The following is a 13,178-nucleotide window of genomic DNA, read 5'->3' as shown; positions in this document are numbered from 1 at the left end:
TGATTCTGTTTGATCTCCTCCATAATTCGGCGAAAGTTGGCTCTCGCTACGTGAAAGGTAGAAATATTCTCTGGTTGGAATTTTAACTCCATTGAGTTACGCAACAGCCCTTGATTACCGATCCTACGCTTAACTCCGTCAGCGGAACGGATTCTTGTAGGTGGTCTGAAGACCTTGGAATGGAGACATCAACAGACATGGATCACAACTTTCTTGTGACCCACACATCCTTGGATATCTGTCAAAATGTTTAAACAGCCTGATGGCTTTATTGTGTCTAGTTAGTCTTACTAAGCGTCCATTTCTGTTGTTTATTTTAAGGAGTGTTTCAATTTATCAGGTGAACACAGATCTTAAAATGGGTGCTGGAGTACAAACTTCGAATACTTCCCACTGAGATGCCGTGCGGTACTGTATACTTCCAAAAAAGGACTGAGCAAAGCCAATGCAGGCAAAGCCACAACCTGCACGCGTCCAGCACAGCACATTGTGCTCGTATGAAGTTTTGCACATCATGACCGATCCTGATGGAGGTCTTTTCTTGTAACGATAAAATTGTCCATCTGTTTGTCATACTATATGCCCTTTCTTAATATAGAAAATCCTGCAGTGACCGATAAACAGTAGATTTATTTTAAGTGACCAAAGGTCATGGAAAGGCGCTCAATGTGATGGATGTCTTCGGCTGCTGAAGTCTATGTCGTTTATTTGTCATCAAACAGCCCTGGTAGAAATGGGTTCCTGACGCCCCACATTTAAATCGGCGACGATTTGACTCACAGTAGCTGGTCGATCGCCTCATATCGCTCTCCAGAAGCGATGTAAGTCCTATTCGTCAAGCACTTGGGGTTGTCCCTGTGTGGCAGTCTACGTGTGCTGAACATTTCTCTGCAATACTAAAGATCCACACCAGACAGTGTGCACCGTGGGACCCTGAAATCTTACGTAATCTCCTACATTCAACAACCTATACGTCTTGCACCGATTGTCCTCCATCGTTCAAAATCGATTAACTCGCGTCATGCAGCACGGGATTAGCCGAGCGGTCTGGGGCGCTTCAGTCATGGACTGTGTGGCTGGTCCCGGCGGAAGTTCGAGTCCTCCCTCGGGCATGGGTGTGTGTGTTTGTCCTTAGGTTAATTAGTGTGTACGCTTAGGGACTGATGACCTTAGCAGTTAAGTCCCATAAGATTTCACACACATTTGAACGTTTGAACTCGCGTCATGCTGAATGTTTACTAGACACCAGTCTGTAACAGACGACTTGGATTTCGTGTCTGCGCTCGATCCATATGCAGCATCTAGCTGCATCATTCCAATTTCATGCACTGCACGTCTTCAAATGCGACAATCCTTCCCGTGGCCTTTAATAACTGAATTTAAAATCAACACAGGTTTGAGAAGCAGATTTTGTTGGATACTTTACGTTGATCCTGCATAGTTCCCTTCTTGTACAAGACCACATTTAATTAACTGAAACTGTTTACACTGAGGACATCGCAGTCATAACACACGATTTCTGTCAGCAGAGATACTTCCTCTCAACCACTGTCTGATAAGAAGTATCCGGAGACGTCTATGTAAGGCGGCTGGATGTCGTAATCCGCAGCTCGTGATCTAGTGGCTAGCGTTGCTGCCTCGGGATCACGGGGTCCCGGGTTCGATTCTCGACCTGTTCGGGGATTTTTCTCCGCCCAGGGACTGAGTGCTTGTGTTTTCTTTACACTTCATCTTTATTCAGGGAAGTGGGGAGACTGGACAGTGAAAAGATTAGGAATTTGTACAGGCGCTGATAACCACGCAGTAGGAGTACCCCACAAATAAAATATCAGCACTGTCACCATATGTCACAAGAGGTGGATCCGCTAATATAAACGGTGCCGGTCATATTGTGTTGTCAGTAGAGAACCAGTAACAGCAGAATTGGTCGATCATCAGAGCTCAGTGACGCCGAACGTAGAATAACTACTGGGTGTCACTTGCGTAAAAAGTCTGTCGGACATACCAGTCCTTCTAAAACTCCCCAAGCCGACTGTTGGTGATGAATGTAATAAACAGAATTTATTAGCGATGCTTCCTTTCCTGCTGGTTGCTAATGGAAGAAAACCGCTAACTCCACGTGGCATGAAATATGCTTGCTCTTCCATCCCCTGCTCCCTTCTACATCCTGCCACGTGAACGAAATGAAATTAGCACTCCCCACCAGCTCTGGCATGTTAGCGTCATTAGTACGTGCTAAATTTCCGATGACGCAATTAGGATGGCGCTGTTTCTACGGAGCCCGAAGATCAGGTCTGTGCATACTAGGAACCATTACATGATTCAAGATTGTACAGAAGATACATCTTACCGATGATCTACCGACTATTTAAACAAATGTAGTATTATAAACGTGTAAAGATGTAGTCATCTATGGGTGGAAATAAATCCTTCCCTTCTCGACGAACTGTCTTTTACAGCCCCACGTTCCTAATTTCAGTCTTAGATATATAAAAGCTGTATCTTTTGGACCATCTGTGTGCCAAAAATGGAGGCAATCGTAAGTTAAGAGACATTTGTGAGCACGTCGGTACATGGTCACATGGCTTGCGCCCCGGAGCTACTAAGACCTTGCAAAGTGGTGTAGCAGTTAGTGTACTGACGGATTTTTCAGGTTAATTGGGGTTTAAATCTTCAATCGGTCATCATAATTTTCACGTTTTACCTAAATCGCATGAAAAGGGTGCCGAGACGGGTGCTTCAGCATGATCGTAGCCAATGTTCTTCCTTATTTTTGTCCAACCAGAGCCGATATTCCGTCTCGTGTCAGCTCGATGTCATTGGGGCGTTACCTCTAACCTACCTTCCTTTCTGAAGTAAGTGAAGAGTTACCAAATAAAAGCTCAGCAACGGGTGGTCACGTTTTCATAATGTCACAATGATTCCCGAATCTACGTGACAACTTTCGGAATTCAGGCAATAGATCAAATGAATGGTAGGCTTGACCAAACCGTGTTTTATTTTAAGCTACCAGTTATATCCCTTTAGATAAGTAAAGCATTTTATGACAAAGTACAGGGGGAAGTAGATAGAAAAATACTGCGAGGAGGTGCTCAAATGTTAGCGAATGGCGAGGAGCTAAGAAGAGTTGCGAGAAAGAATAAGCAGGTACGAAATAACCATGATCTACTACGCGTCTCGAAGAACGAAGTGCCGCCGCCGGCGAGCACATGAGACGTAGTTACCGAGCGAAGTGGCGCAGTGGTTAGCACACTGCACTTGAATTTCGGAGGACAACGGTTCAAACCCGCATCCGATCATCCTGATTTAGATTTTTCGTGATTTCCTTACATCGCTTAAAGCGAATGCCGGAATAGTTTGTGGTCTGTCTCTAGTGATGTCGTTGTCGAAGGGACGTTAAACACTTATCGCCTCCTTTGAGACATTGATGTTAACTAGGCAGTGTCTGACATCCAAACCAAGATATCACACGTCCGCGAATGTGGAGGCCAGCGGCTCCGTTTTAGGAAAAGTTATATGGAAATGGTTGGTAGAACAGTGAAGGAATTAATTACCTATGTGTCTGAAAGGACGAATTATACGTAATGATCTTGAATGAGGACTCTCCGGAAAGTTAAGTTAGAAATGAATGGGAAAAGAAATCAAGGATTTCTTTGCTGAACAACAATACTCGTAGACAAACGGAACACGTTTGACTTGTACATTTTACATTTGTGAAATAAGTTTAGAGCGAGAAGAATAGCAGCTGAATTTGTAGCGTTCACCCTTCATAGTGCGGTATTAACACTGGCGTTCCAATCTGAGGCCAAAGTTCATGCGGGTATTCGATTTGTACAGCCAATGAAAATAGTAGCTGCAGAAATTGATTGCCAGTCTACGGGAAACACGTGATTAAACACTACATCGTCGTAAAATGATGTGGGGGAGGGGGGCATTTCAAATAGGAGTTTCGCTGGAGTTGATTTCGCAGACAATGTGCGAATAATGAAGGTTGACAAAAAAAGTATAATACGTTCGTTAACAGATAACAAGTCTTTATAAACTATCATTTTGTTTTCCTTTGCTTCGCCGTGCGGAACACACGTGAAGATACTGGTCACTGATCCCCTGAGAGAACTGTAAACTGAGACATGAAGTGTATCATGTTCTCAGTCTTTCTGAAATGAACGTTTAACTGAGAACAAGTAACCAACTCAATGTCTGCTCAAAATTATATCTATCCACTACTTAAGATCACAGTTTATCCAGAAAATATGCCTGCCCACACCAATAAACCATATTTATAGAATGTACTGAACTGGTTTATGAGTTTTTGTATTTACAGTAGTTAGAGACGACAATTGAATTGACACAAAATAAAGAAACAGAAAAGTAAAAATGGTTTAGAGACTTTTGGCAAACTAAATAATATTTTCAGACAAAGATTCCAATCCACCCGAAACCGAAAGCTTATAATCAATTAGTATCACCAGATTTGATTTCTGGTAGTCTGACACGGACATGAGAAAACCATTCGTGAGCGAAAGGCTGCTCGGTGAGCGGTGGACAGATGCATGATGGAATTTATTCGAAGGTTCAATGGTTCAAATGGCTCTGAGCACTATGGGACTTAACATCTGAGGTCATCAGTCCCCTAGTACTTAGAACTACTTAAACCTAACTAACCTAAGGACATCACACACATCCAAGCCCGAGTCAGGATTCGAACCTGCAACCGTAGCGGTTGCGCGGTTCCAGACTGAAGCGCCTAGAACCACTCGACCACTGCGGCCGGTTTATTCGAAGGGATAGGAAAAAAATAACAAATGGATCAGAGGAAAGAGTCTAGTTGCAAACGTAATTATGACTGTCCTGAAAATTAGATGCAGGTGGACAGGACATGTACCTACGCGAATGGGTGACAGATGGGTGCAGGAAGTTCTTTGCTGGATTCCAACTGATCTGAAAATACCGAGGCGACTTCCTAACGGAAGGTGAGGAGATGACATTGCGTCAGTCGAGATAAGAGGAGGAAAATAAATGTATGAAGGTCGAAAAGATGTCCTTTCCAAGAATTAGGACCTTCTTAAACGCTCTAGGAAGCAACACAACGCAACGCGCGATCGTAGAGTTTCTAGTCACATAGTCCATTTGGCATAGCTGTTTAGTAAAGTTACATATTGGTTAAGTTTTCGGCTATTAAGTCGTTTCTATCTTCGGCTGTTGAAAGCTGTTTCTACCCGCCTCTGTGAATATGGTTTTGGGATGTTTCCCACATTCATCTACTAGGCTGCTGGTCACGTGTTAAACTTTTTCCAAATAAGGCAAAAAATGTCTTTTTCTAAACGTTATCTGATCAATTTTAACTACGCCATTCAACATTAAATAATACAACAAATTCATTACCGTAGTCAGATCTCACTTTTGTATGGAAACGACTAGTTATAGGCGGGATCAAAATTGAATAAGAGTTTTTTGAAAGTTTACGTCTAGTGTCTCCACTTTGAGACTTACTAGTTTGGTATTCTGTGGTTATTTTTGTTGATATACAACAGTATTTTCTCAATCATGCTTTCCTTAGATTTCTAAGATCAAGTGTCAACCTATGATTATTGGTATATTGTTATCGTTTTATAAGTCATTAAATACGCTGGATTTAATAACGAGGAGGACATAACTTCACACCGTTGAATCACGAAGTTACCAAGTAGACATCAAAGTAATATAGCTTGAAACCCTCGAGTGAATACCAATCAGTCGTCTGATTTTTTATCAGGGCGAATTACCTTTTTTTTATTTCTTCGACCATGTGTAGGTTATACAAAAAAATGGTTCAAATGGCTCTGAGCACTATGGGACTTAACTTCTGAGGTCATCAGTCCCCTAGAACTTAGAACTACTTAAACCTAACTAACCTAAGGACATCAGACACATCCATGCCCGAGGCAGGATTCGAACCGCGACCGTAGAGGTTGCGCGGTTCCATACTGTAGCGCTTATAACCCCTCGGCCACTCCGACCGGCTATACATTAATTATTCCTCTCGAAATTAGTTCTTGAGGCACGATACTTAGTGAAGCTCACTGAAACAGTTGTGTGAAAAATATTAATTTTAAAGTCTTGTTTCCTCTTGGATAAATTTCTACAAACGCCTTGTGTGATGCCTTAGGTCGTTCGTACATCTGCACCTACAAACATCGTACATCACCATACAGCGCATGACTGAGGAGACTTCTTACTACTTCTATTCACTTCCACCCTTGTCCAATGGCAAAGTGAGCGAGGAAAGAATGAATGACTGTCTGCTTTCGTGCGAGCCCTCAATTCTCTCACTTGTCTTCTACATCTACATAGATACTTCACAAACCACAGTACGACCCGTGGCGTAGGGTACCCTGTACCACTTCTAATCATTGCCTTTCCTGTTACACTCGCAAATAGGGCGAGGGAAAAATAACTGTTATGTGCCTCAGTATGAGCCCTAATTTCTCGTATTTATCTTCTGGTCCTTACGCACGATATGTGTTGGCGACAGCACAGTTGTTCTGTAGTCAGCTTCAAATGTCAGTTCTCTAAATTTTCTCAACAGAGATCCTCGGAAAAAGCGCCGCCTTCCCTCCAGGGATCCGCATTTGAGCTCCAGAAGCCTCTCTGTAACACTCGCGTGTTGTTCGAACCTACCGGTAACAAATCTAGCAGCCAGCCTCTGAATTGCTTCGATGTCTTCCTTTAATCCGATCTGGAACGGATCCCAAACACTCGAGCAGTATTCAAGAATACGCCGTACAAGCATCCTCTATGCGGTCTCCTTTACAGATGAACCACACTTTCCTAAAATTCTCCCAATAAACCGAAGTCGACCGTTCACCTTCCCTACCACAGTCCTCGCATGTTAGTTCCAACTCATATCGCTTCGCAACGTACACCCTGATATTTAAACGACGTATTTGTGTGAAGCAGGACACTAATAATGCTGCATCCGAACATTATGGGTTTGTTTTTCCTCGTCCTTGGGGGCCGTCTGTCGGAAATGCCTGTTCTCAAAAACTTCCTCAATAGCGTCTCGCGAGAGGAACAACTTCTTCCTTCCGGGATTCCCATTTGAGTTCTTGCCTAGCTCTCGCGTGTTGATCGAACCTACCGGTAACAAATTTAGCAGCACACGCCTGAATTGCTTCGGTGTCTTCCTTTACTCACACCTGGCGGAGATCCCAAAGATTTGAACAGTGCTCAAGAATGTATCGCACAACTGTTCTGTGCGCAATCTGCTTTATAGATGGACTCCACTTTGCTAGAGTTCCCCTAATAGACCGAAATCGACCTTTCCCACGATTGTTTTTCCCACTCGTCTGAATTTACATTTTTCTTCATTTAAACCAAGCTGTCGATCGGCAGCAGTAACGGTCAGTGACAACACCGAAGATGTACAGCATTACTGTGTTGACAACAGATAAATGAACTCGCGCACCCGTAGATACTGGTTATTTTGCTGTCGTAACTACGCAACATCTACATCTTCATGGCTACCTTGCCAATTATACTAAAGTACATAGTAGATGGTTCACTGAGCCACTTGCAGGCTGTTTCTCTACTGTTCCAACTTAAACAGCACGCGGGAGGACCAAACACGTAAGTCTTTCCGTGTTAGCTCTGATGTCTCTCATTTTATTACGATGATCATTTCTGCCTGTGTAGGTGCACGTCAACAAAATATTTTCGGATTCGGATGAGAAATTTGGTGATTGGAATTTGGGTAAAAATATCTTGCCGAAACGAGAAAAGCCCTTGTTTTAACGGTTACCATCCCAACTCGCGTTTCATATCCGTGACCCTCTCTCCCCATTTGGTGATAGAACAAAACGAGATGCCCTTCTTTGTATTTTTTCGATGTCTTCCGTCAATCTTTTCTGGTAAGGATCCCATACCGTGCAACAAGATCCCAACAGAAGACTGACAAGCATAGTGTAGAAGGTCTCTTTAGTGCACTGGTTGCATCTTCTCAGTGTTCCCCCAATAAAACGCAACCTTTAGTTCATCTTCCTTACAATATTATCTAGGTCGTTCCTACTTACGTTGTTCGTGATTGTAACTCCTAGGAATTCAATTGAGCTGGCAGCCTTGAGGTTAGTATCATTAATCAGGCACGCAATTTGACTGAAAGCCGCTTGTGAGGTTGTTGTTGTTGTGGTCTACAGTCCTGATACTGGTTTAATGCAGCTCTCCACGATACTCTATCCTCTGCAAGCTTCTTCATCTCCCAGTACCTACTGCAACCCACATCCTTCTGAATCTGCTTAGTGTATTCATCTCTTGGTCTCCCTCTACGATTTTTACCCTCCACGCTGCCCTCCAATACTAAACTGGTGATCCCTTGATGCCTCAGAACATGTCCTACCAACCTATCCCTTCTTCTACTGAAGTTGTGCCACAAACTTCTCTTCTCCCCAATCCTATTCAATACTTCCTTATTAGTTATGTGATGTACCCATCTAATCTTCAGCATTCTTCTGTAGCACCACATTTCGAAAGCTTCTATTCTCTTCTTGTCCAAACTATTTATCGTCCATGTTTCACTTCCATACATGGCTACACTCCATAAAAATACTTTCAGAAACCACTTCATGACACTTAAATCTATACTCGATGTTAACAAATTTCTCTTCTTCAGAAACGCTTTCCTTGCCAGTCTACATTTTATATCCTCTCTACTTCGACCATCATCAGTTATTTTGCTCCCCAAATAGCAAAACTTCTTTACTACCTTAAGTGTCTCATTTCCTAATCTAAATCCCTCAGCATCACCCGACTTAATTCGGCTACATTCCATTATCCATGTTTTGCTTTTGTTGATGTTCATCTCATATCCTCCTTTCAACACACTATCCTTCCTTTCAACTGCTCTTCCAAGTCCTGTTCTGTCTCTGACAGAAATACAATGTCATCGGCGAACCTTAAAGTTTCTATTTCTTCTCCATGGATTTTAATACCTACTGCGATTTTTTCTTTTGTTCCTTTACTGCTTGCTCAATATACAGATTGAACAACATCGGGGAGAGGCTACAACCCTGTCTCACTCCCTTCCCAACCACTGCTTCCCTTTCATGTCCCTCGACTCTTATAATTGCCATCTGGTTTCTGTACAAATTGTAAATAGCTTTTCGCTCCCTGTATTTTACCCCTGCCACATTCGGAATTTGAAAGAGAGTATTCCAGTCAACATTGTCAAAAGCTTTCTCTGAGTCTACAAAAGCTAGGAACGTAGGTTTGCCTTTCCTTAATCTAGCTTCTAAGATAAGTCGTAGGGTCAGCATTGCCTCACGTGTTCCAATATTTCTACAGAATCCAAACTGATCTTCCCCGAGATCGGCTTCTACTAGTTTTTCTATTCGTCTGTAAAGAATTCGTGTTAGTGTTTTGCAGCCAGCCGTGACTTATTAAACTGATAGTTCGGTAATTTTCACATCTGTCAACACCTGCTCTCTTTGGGATTGGAATTATTATATTCTTCTTGAAGTCTGTGAGGAACAGTGTCGAAAGCCTTCCGGATGTCTATGAATACGGAATCAACTTAAGATTCTCTGTCGATAGCACTCATAGCTGCATGAGAATAAAGAGCTAGTTGTGTTGCACAAGAACAGTATTTTCTGAATCCGTGCTGTCAATAAATGTTTTTCTTCGAGGTAATTTATAATGTTCGATCACAGTATATGATCTAAAACCCTACTGCAAATCGACTGAAGTGATATTGGTCTGCAATTCAATGAATTACTCTTATTTCTTTTCTTGAGTATTGCTATGAGCCGTGCATTTTCCATTCTTTAGATACGTATCTTCCGTTGACCGAATTCTAGACTGGATAACTAGTCTTTATTAAGTGATCTGAGTTGCTTCGTTACACCGAGGACATCTACTCCTAAGTTACTCATGACGGCAGCAGTTCTTTATGTGAATTCTAGAATATTTTCTTCGTCTTATTTTATGAAGAAATTTCGGAAAAACATATTTAGTAACGCTTTTTGACAGTGTCATCGGTAACATTATCATCGCTGACGTGCAGTGAAGGTATTGACTGTACCTTGCCACTGGTGTACTTTACATACGACTAGCATATCTTTGGATTTTCTGCCAGATTTCAAAACAGAATTTCGTTGTAGAAACCATTAAAAGCGTCTCGCATTGAAGTTTATGCTAAATTTTGAGCTTCTATCAAACTTCGCCAATCTTGGGTTTTGCGTTCTTTTAAAAGTGGCATTCTTTTTCGTTGCTTCTACAACAATGTTCTGATTTCTTTTGTGTACATGGGGCATTAGTTCCTTCTCTTATTGATTCATATGAATCTGTCAATACTGTCGATATCATTTCCTTGAATCTACACTTACGTACAGAGGAGTCCAGAAAAATGTAGACACTCTTTGATAGTTAACATCTTTGGAACAAAATGGCATGTCGTTGCAATTTTGCGCGGTAGCGTAGTTCATTGTTTTCGCAACAGATCTTGGTCCGCGTTTTCCAGCAGATGACAGTGCAGCAATGAATGAAGAAAGATTGTTGTTTGAGCAACGCAAGGCCGCACAGAAATGTTACTGGAAGTACGAAGACATGATGGAGGTACAATGGCAACGGCGTAAAGTGTACGTAACTCAGCTACCAACACGTACAAAAATTTATCGTTGAAGCCGACGATACTGTTCAGGATGAGCATAAGGAAAGGTCTGACCGACCAAAACATCAACAAGCAACAAGCCCAGATTTCAGCGCTTCTGAGTTTGCAACAAATCTGTCAAGCAGGGTGCAAATGAAAGGGGGGTTAGCCGATCAAGCATACGACGAACTCTGAAGACTGCGAAGTGGAAAGAGTATATTCCAAGATCGCTGCATTCTATGAACAAGAAAGGTGTAGGCTCTACTGCGAATATGAACGGTTTGCAGCGATGGTTATCTGGTCTGACGAGGCGCAATTCAAACTAAAGAGTACTGTAAATAAATAAATGTCGTGTGACTAGAGCCTCCCGCCGGGTAGACTGTTCGCCTGGTGCAAGTCTTTCGATTTGAGGCCACTTCGGCAACTTGCGCGTCGATGGGGATGAAATGACAATGATTAGGACAACAAAACAGGACAACGTAACATCCAGTCCCTGAGCGGAGAAAATCTCCGACCCAACCGGGAATCGAACCCAGGCCCTGTCGCACTGACCATTCAGCTACCGGGGGCGGACAACGTGCTGTAAACCGCCACAACTTCATGTACTGGGCTTCTGAAAATGCTCACGTTCACGTGGACAAACATGTTAATCTACCTAATGTATGGTGTCGTCTGTCATCGCGCAGTTGGCCCATTATTCGTTGAAGGTACCACAACTGGTGAGCTGTATCTTCATATGTTGCACATATCGAATTTACCTGCCATCCGAGAGGTGTTGGAAATGGAAGATTTTACCTACGACAAGGTAGCGCTTCGTCTCACTGCTACAGAGACTGTCAGAGCTTACTTGGATGGAAGTTTACCTGGACGAAGGAAGGTTGAAGAGGAGCTGTATAGTAACCACCACAGTCTCCAGACCTGACAGCTGTTGACTTCTGCCAATGGGGACCTCGGAGAATGAAGTTTATCAAGAGAAGCCAGCTACAATGAACGAGCTACGAGAAACCATCGAGGCGCCCTGTGCAGCTAGCACATCGGCAGCACTGACAGCCATATTTCGGCCAACAATTCAGTGGCATCGACATCGTTTAGTTGCCAAAGGGTGTCAAATGGTTCAAATGGCTCTGAGCACTATGGGACTTAACATCTGAGGTCATCAGTCCCCTAGAACATAGAATTACGTAAACCTAACTAACCTAAGGACATCACACACATCCATGCCCCAGGCAGGATTCGAACCTGCTACCGTATCAGTAGCGTTGTGCCGGAGTGAAGTGCCTAGAACCGCTCGGCCACACAGGCCGGCAACGGTTGTCACTTTCAACACATAAAATAACAGGTAATTCTTGTGTGATATTGGCAGAGCTTACACAGGCTACGGCAAAAAGGGAATTGTTCCCGTAGCGTACACATCACATGGACTTTCACATGACGCCAACACCGACGACGCGTAAGGTAAGTCTTTCCTTTGTAATTACAAGTATTTTTGTAACGCTCTTCTTTTGTCGTTCTGTAGTGACCACCTTAAAACTTTCTCATAAGACCCGTCATCAGAGTCCCCTGATCGATTTAGGATCGCTCGTTCGATATGTATCGTTTGGACCCCGCGACTTCGATAGGCAATCATTCTTGAAAATTACCAAATAACCTTTCCTCCGCGCAAGAACTGTAACGCTATGTCATTTTGTCAGGTGGTACCGATTATCAAAAGGTTGGTTTCTGGGTCCCCCTGTAGTTAGTTTGGAAGGAATGGAGGCTGTCTCTTAGGCATGCCTCTAGAAAATTTTTGTCTGATGAAACTTGCTGAACACTTCGTGCGTGTGAAATAGTGACTGGCAAATAGAAGACGTAGAAGTAGAGACGTGACGGTCGTGGGGTTCGTACCTGTTCCATGGGAAGCTGGCCCAGGGGCGCGGGCGGCGGCAGGCGCGAGCGCAGCGTGGGCCCGTCGAGGCGGCGGAGCTCGGGGCCCGCCTTGGCCGCCAGCCGCAGCTCGTACTCGGCTGTCGGCACACACACCACGAACAGCATGCCCGGCATCTTGCCGCTGACTGCCCGCCGCGCGCGGTGGCGGCGCCGCCGCCCGCCGCTCGGGTGCGTCTGCACTGCTGCCAACATCCGCCACCTTACAAACCGTCTGCCCAGGATTGCCAATGTCCCGTCTACTACACTCCTGGAAATTGAAATAAGAACACCGTGAATTCATTGTCCCAGCAAGGGGAAACTTTATTGACACATTCCTGGGGTCAGATACATCACATGATCACACTGACAGAACCACAGGCACATAGACACAGGCAACAGAGCATGCACAATGTCGTCACTAGAACAGTGTATATCCACCTTTCGCAGCAATGCAGGCTGCTATTCTCCCATGGAGACGATCGTAGAGATGCCGGATGTAGTCCTGTGGAACGGCTTGCCATGCCATTTCCACCTGGCGCCTCAGTTGGACCAGCGTTCGTGCTCGACGTGCAGACCGCGTGAGACGACGCTTCATCCAGTCCCAAACATGCTCAATGGGGGACAGATCCGGAGATCTTGCTGGCCAGGGTAG

At 43.9% G+C, this 13,178-nt stretch overlaps 1 protein-coding gene across 2 annotated transcripts in view; it reads right to left on the bottom strand.

Annotated features, from left to right (window-relative positions):
- The window catches only part of LOC126353764 (uncharacterized), a 254,317-nt gene extending 241,618 nt beyond the window's left edge, over positions 1-12,699 (bottom strand). The window contains exon 1 of one of the 2 annotated variants that reach the window (XM_050002844.1): positions 12,506-12,699. In XM_050002844.1, coding sequence (XP_049858801.1) covers positions 12,506-12,661 — 156 coding nt within the window. In that variant the 5' untranslated portion in view covers positions 12,662-12,699. The remainder of the gene's footprint in view (positions 1-12,505) is intronic. The other variant, XM_050002842.1, reaches the window with a different exon arrangement.
- Positions 12,700-13,178: the final 479 nt, after the last annotated feature.

This window comes from Schistocerca gregaria, chromosome 3 (genome assembly GCF_023897955.1).
Source record: "Schistocerca gregaria isolate iqSchGreg1 chromosome 3, iqSchGreg1.2, whole genome shotgun sequence".
In the NCBI taxonomy this organism is placed as follows: Eukaryota; Metazoa; Arthropoda; class Insecta; order Orthoptera; family Acrididae; genus Schistocerca; species Schistocerca gregaria.
Note: the sequence above shows the minus strand (reverse complement) of the source record. Positions and strands in the feature narration are given on the sequence as shown.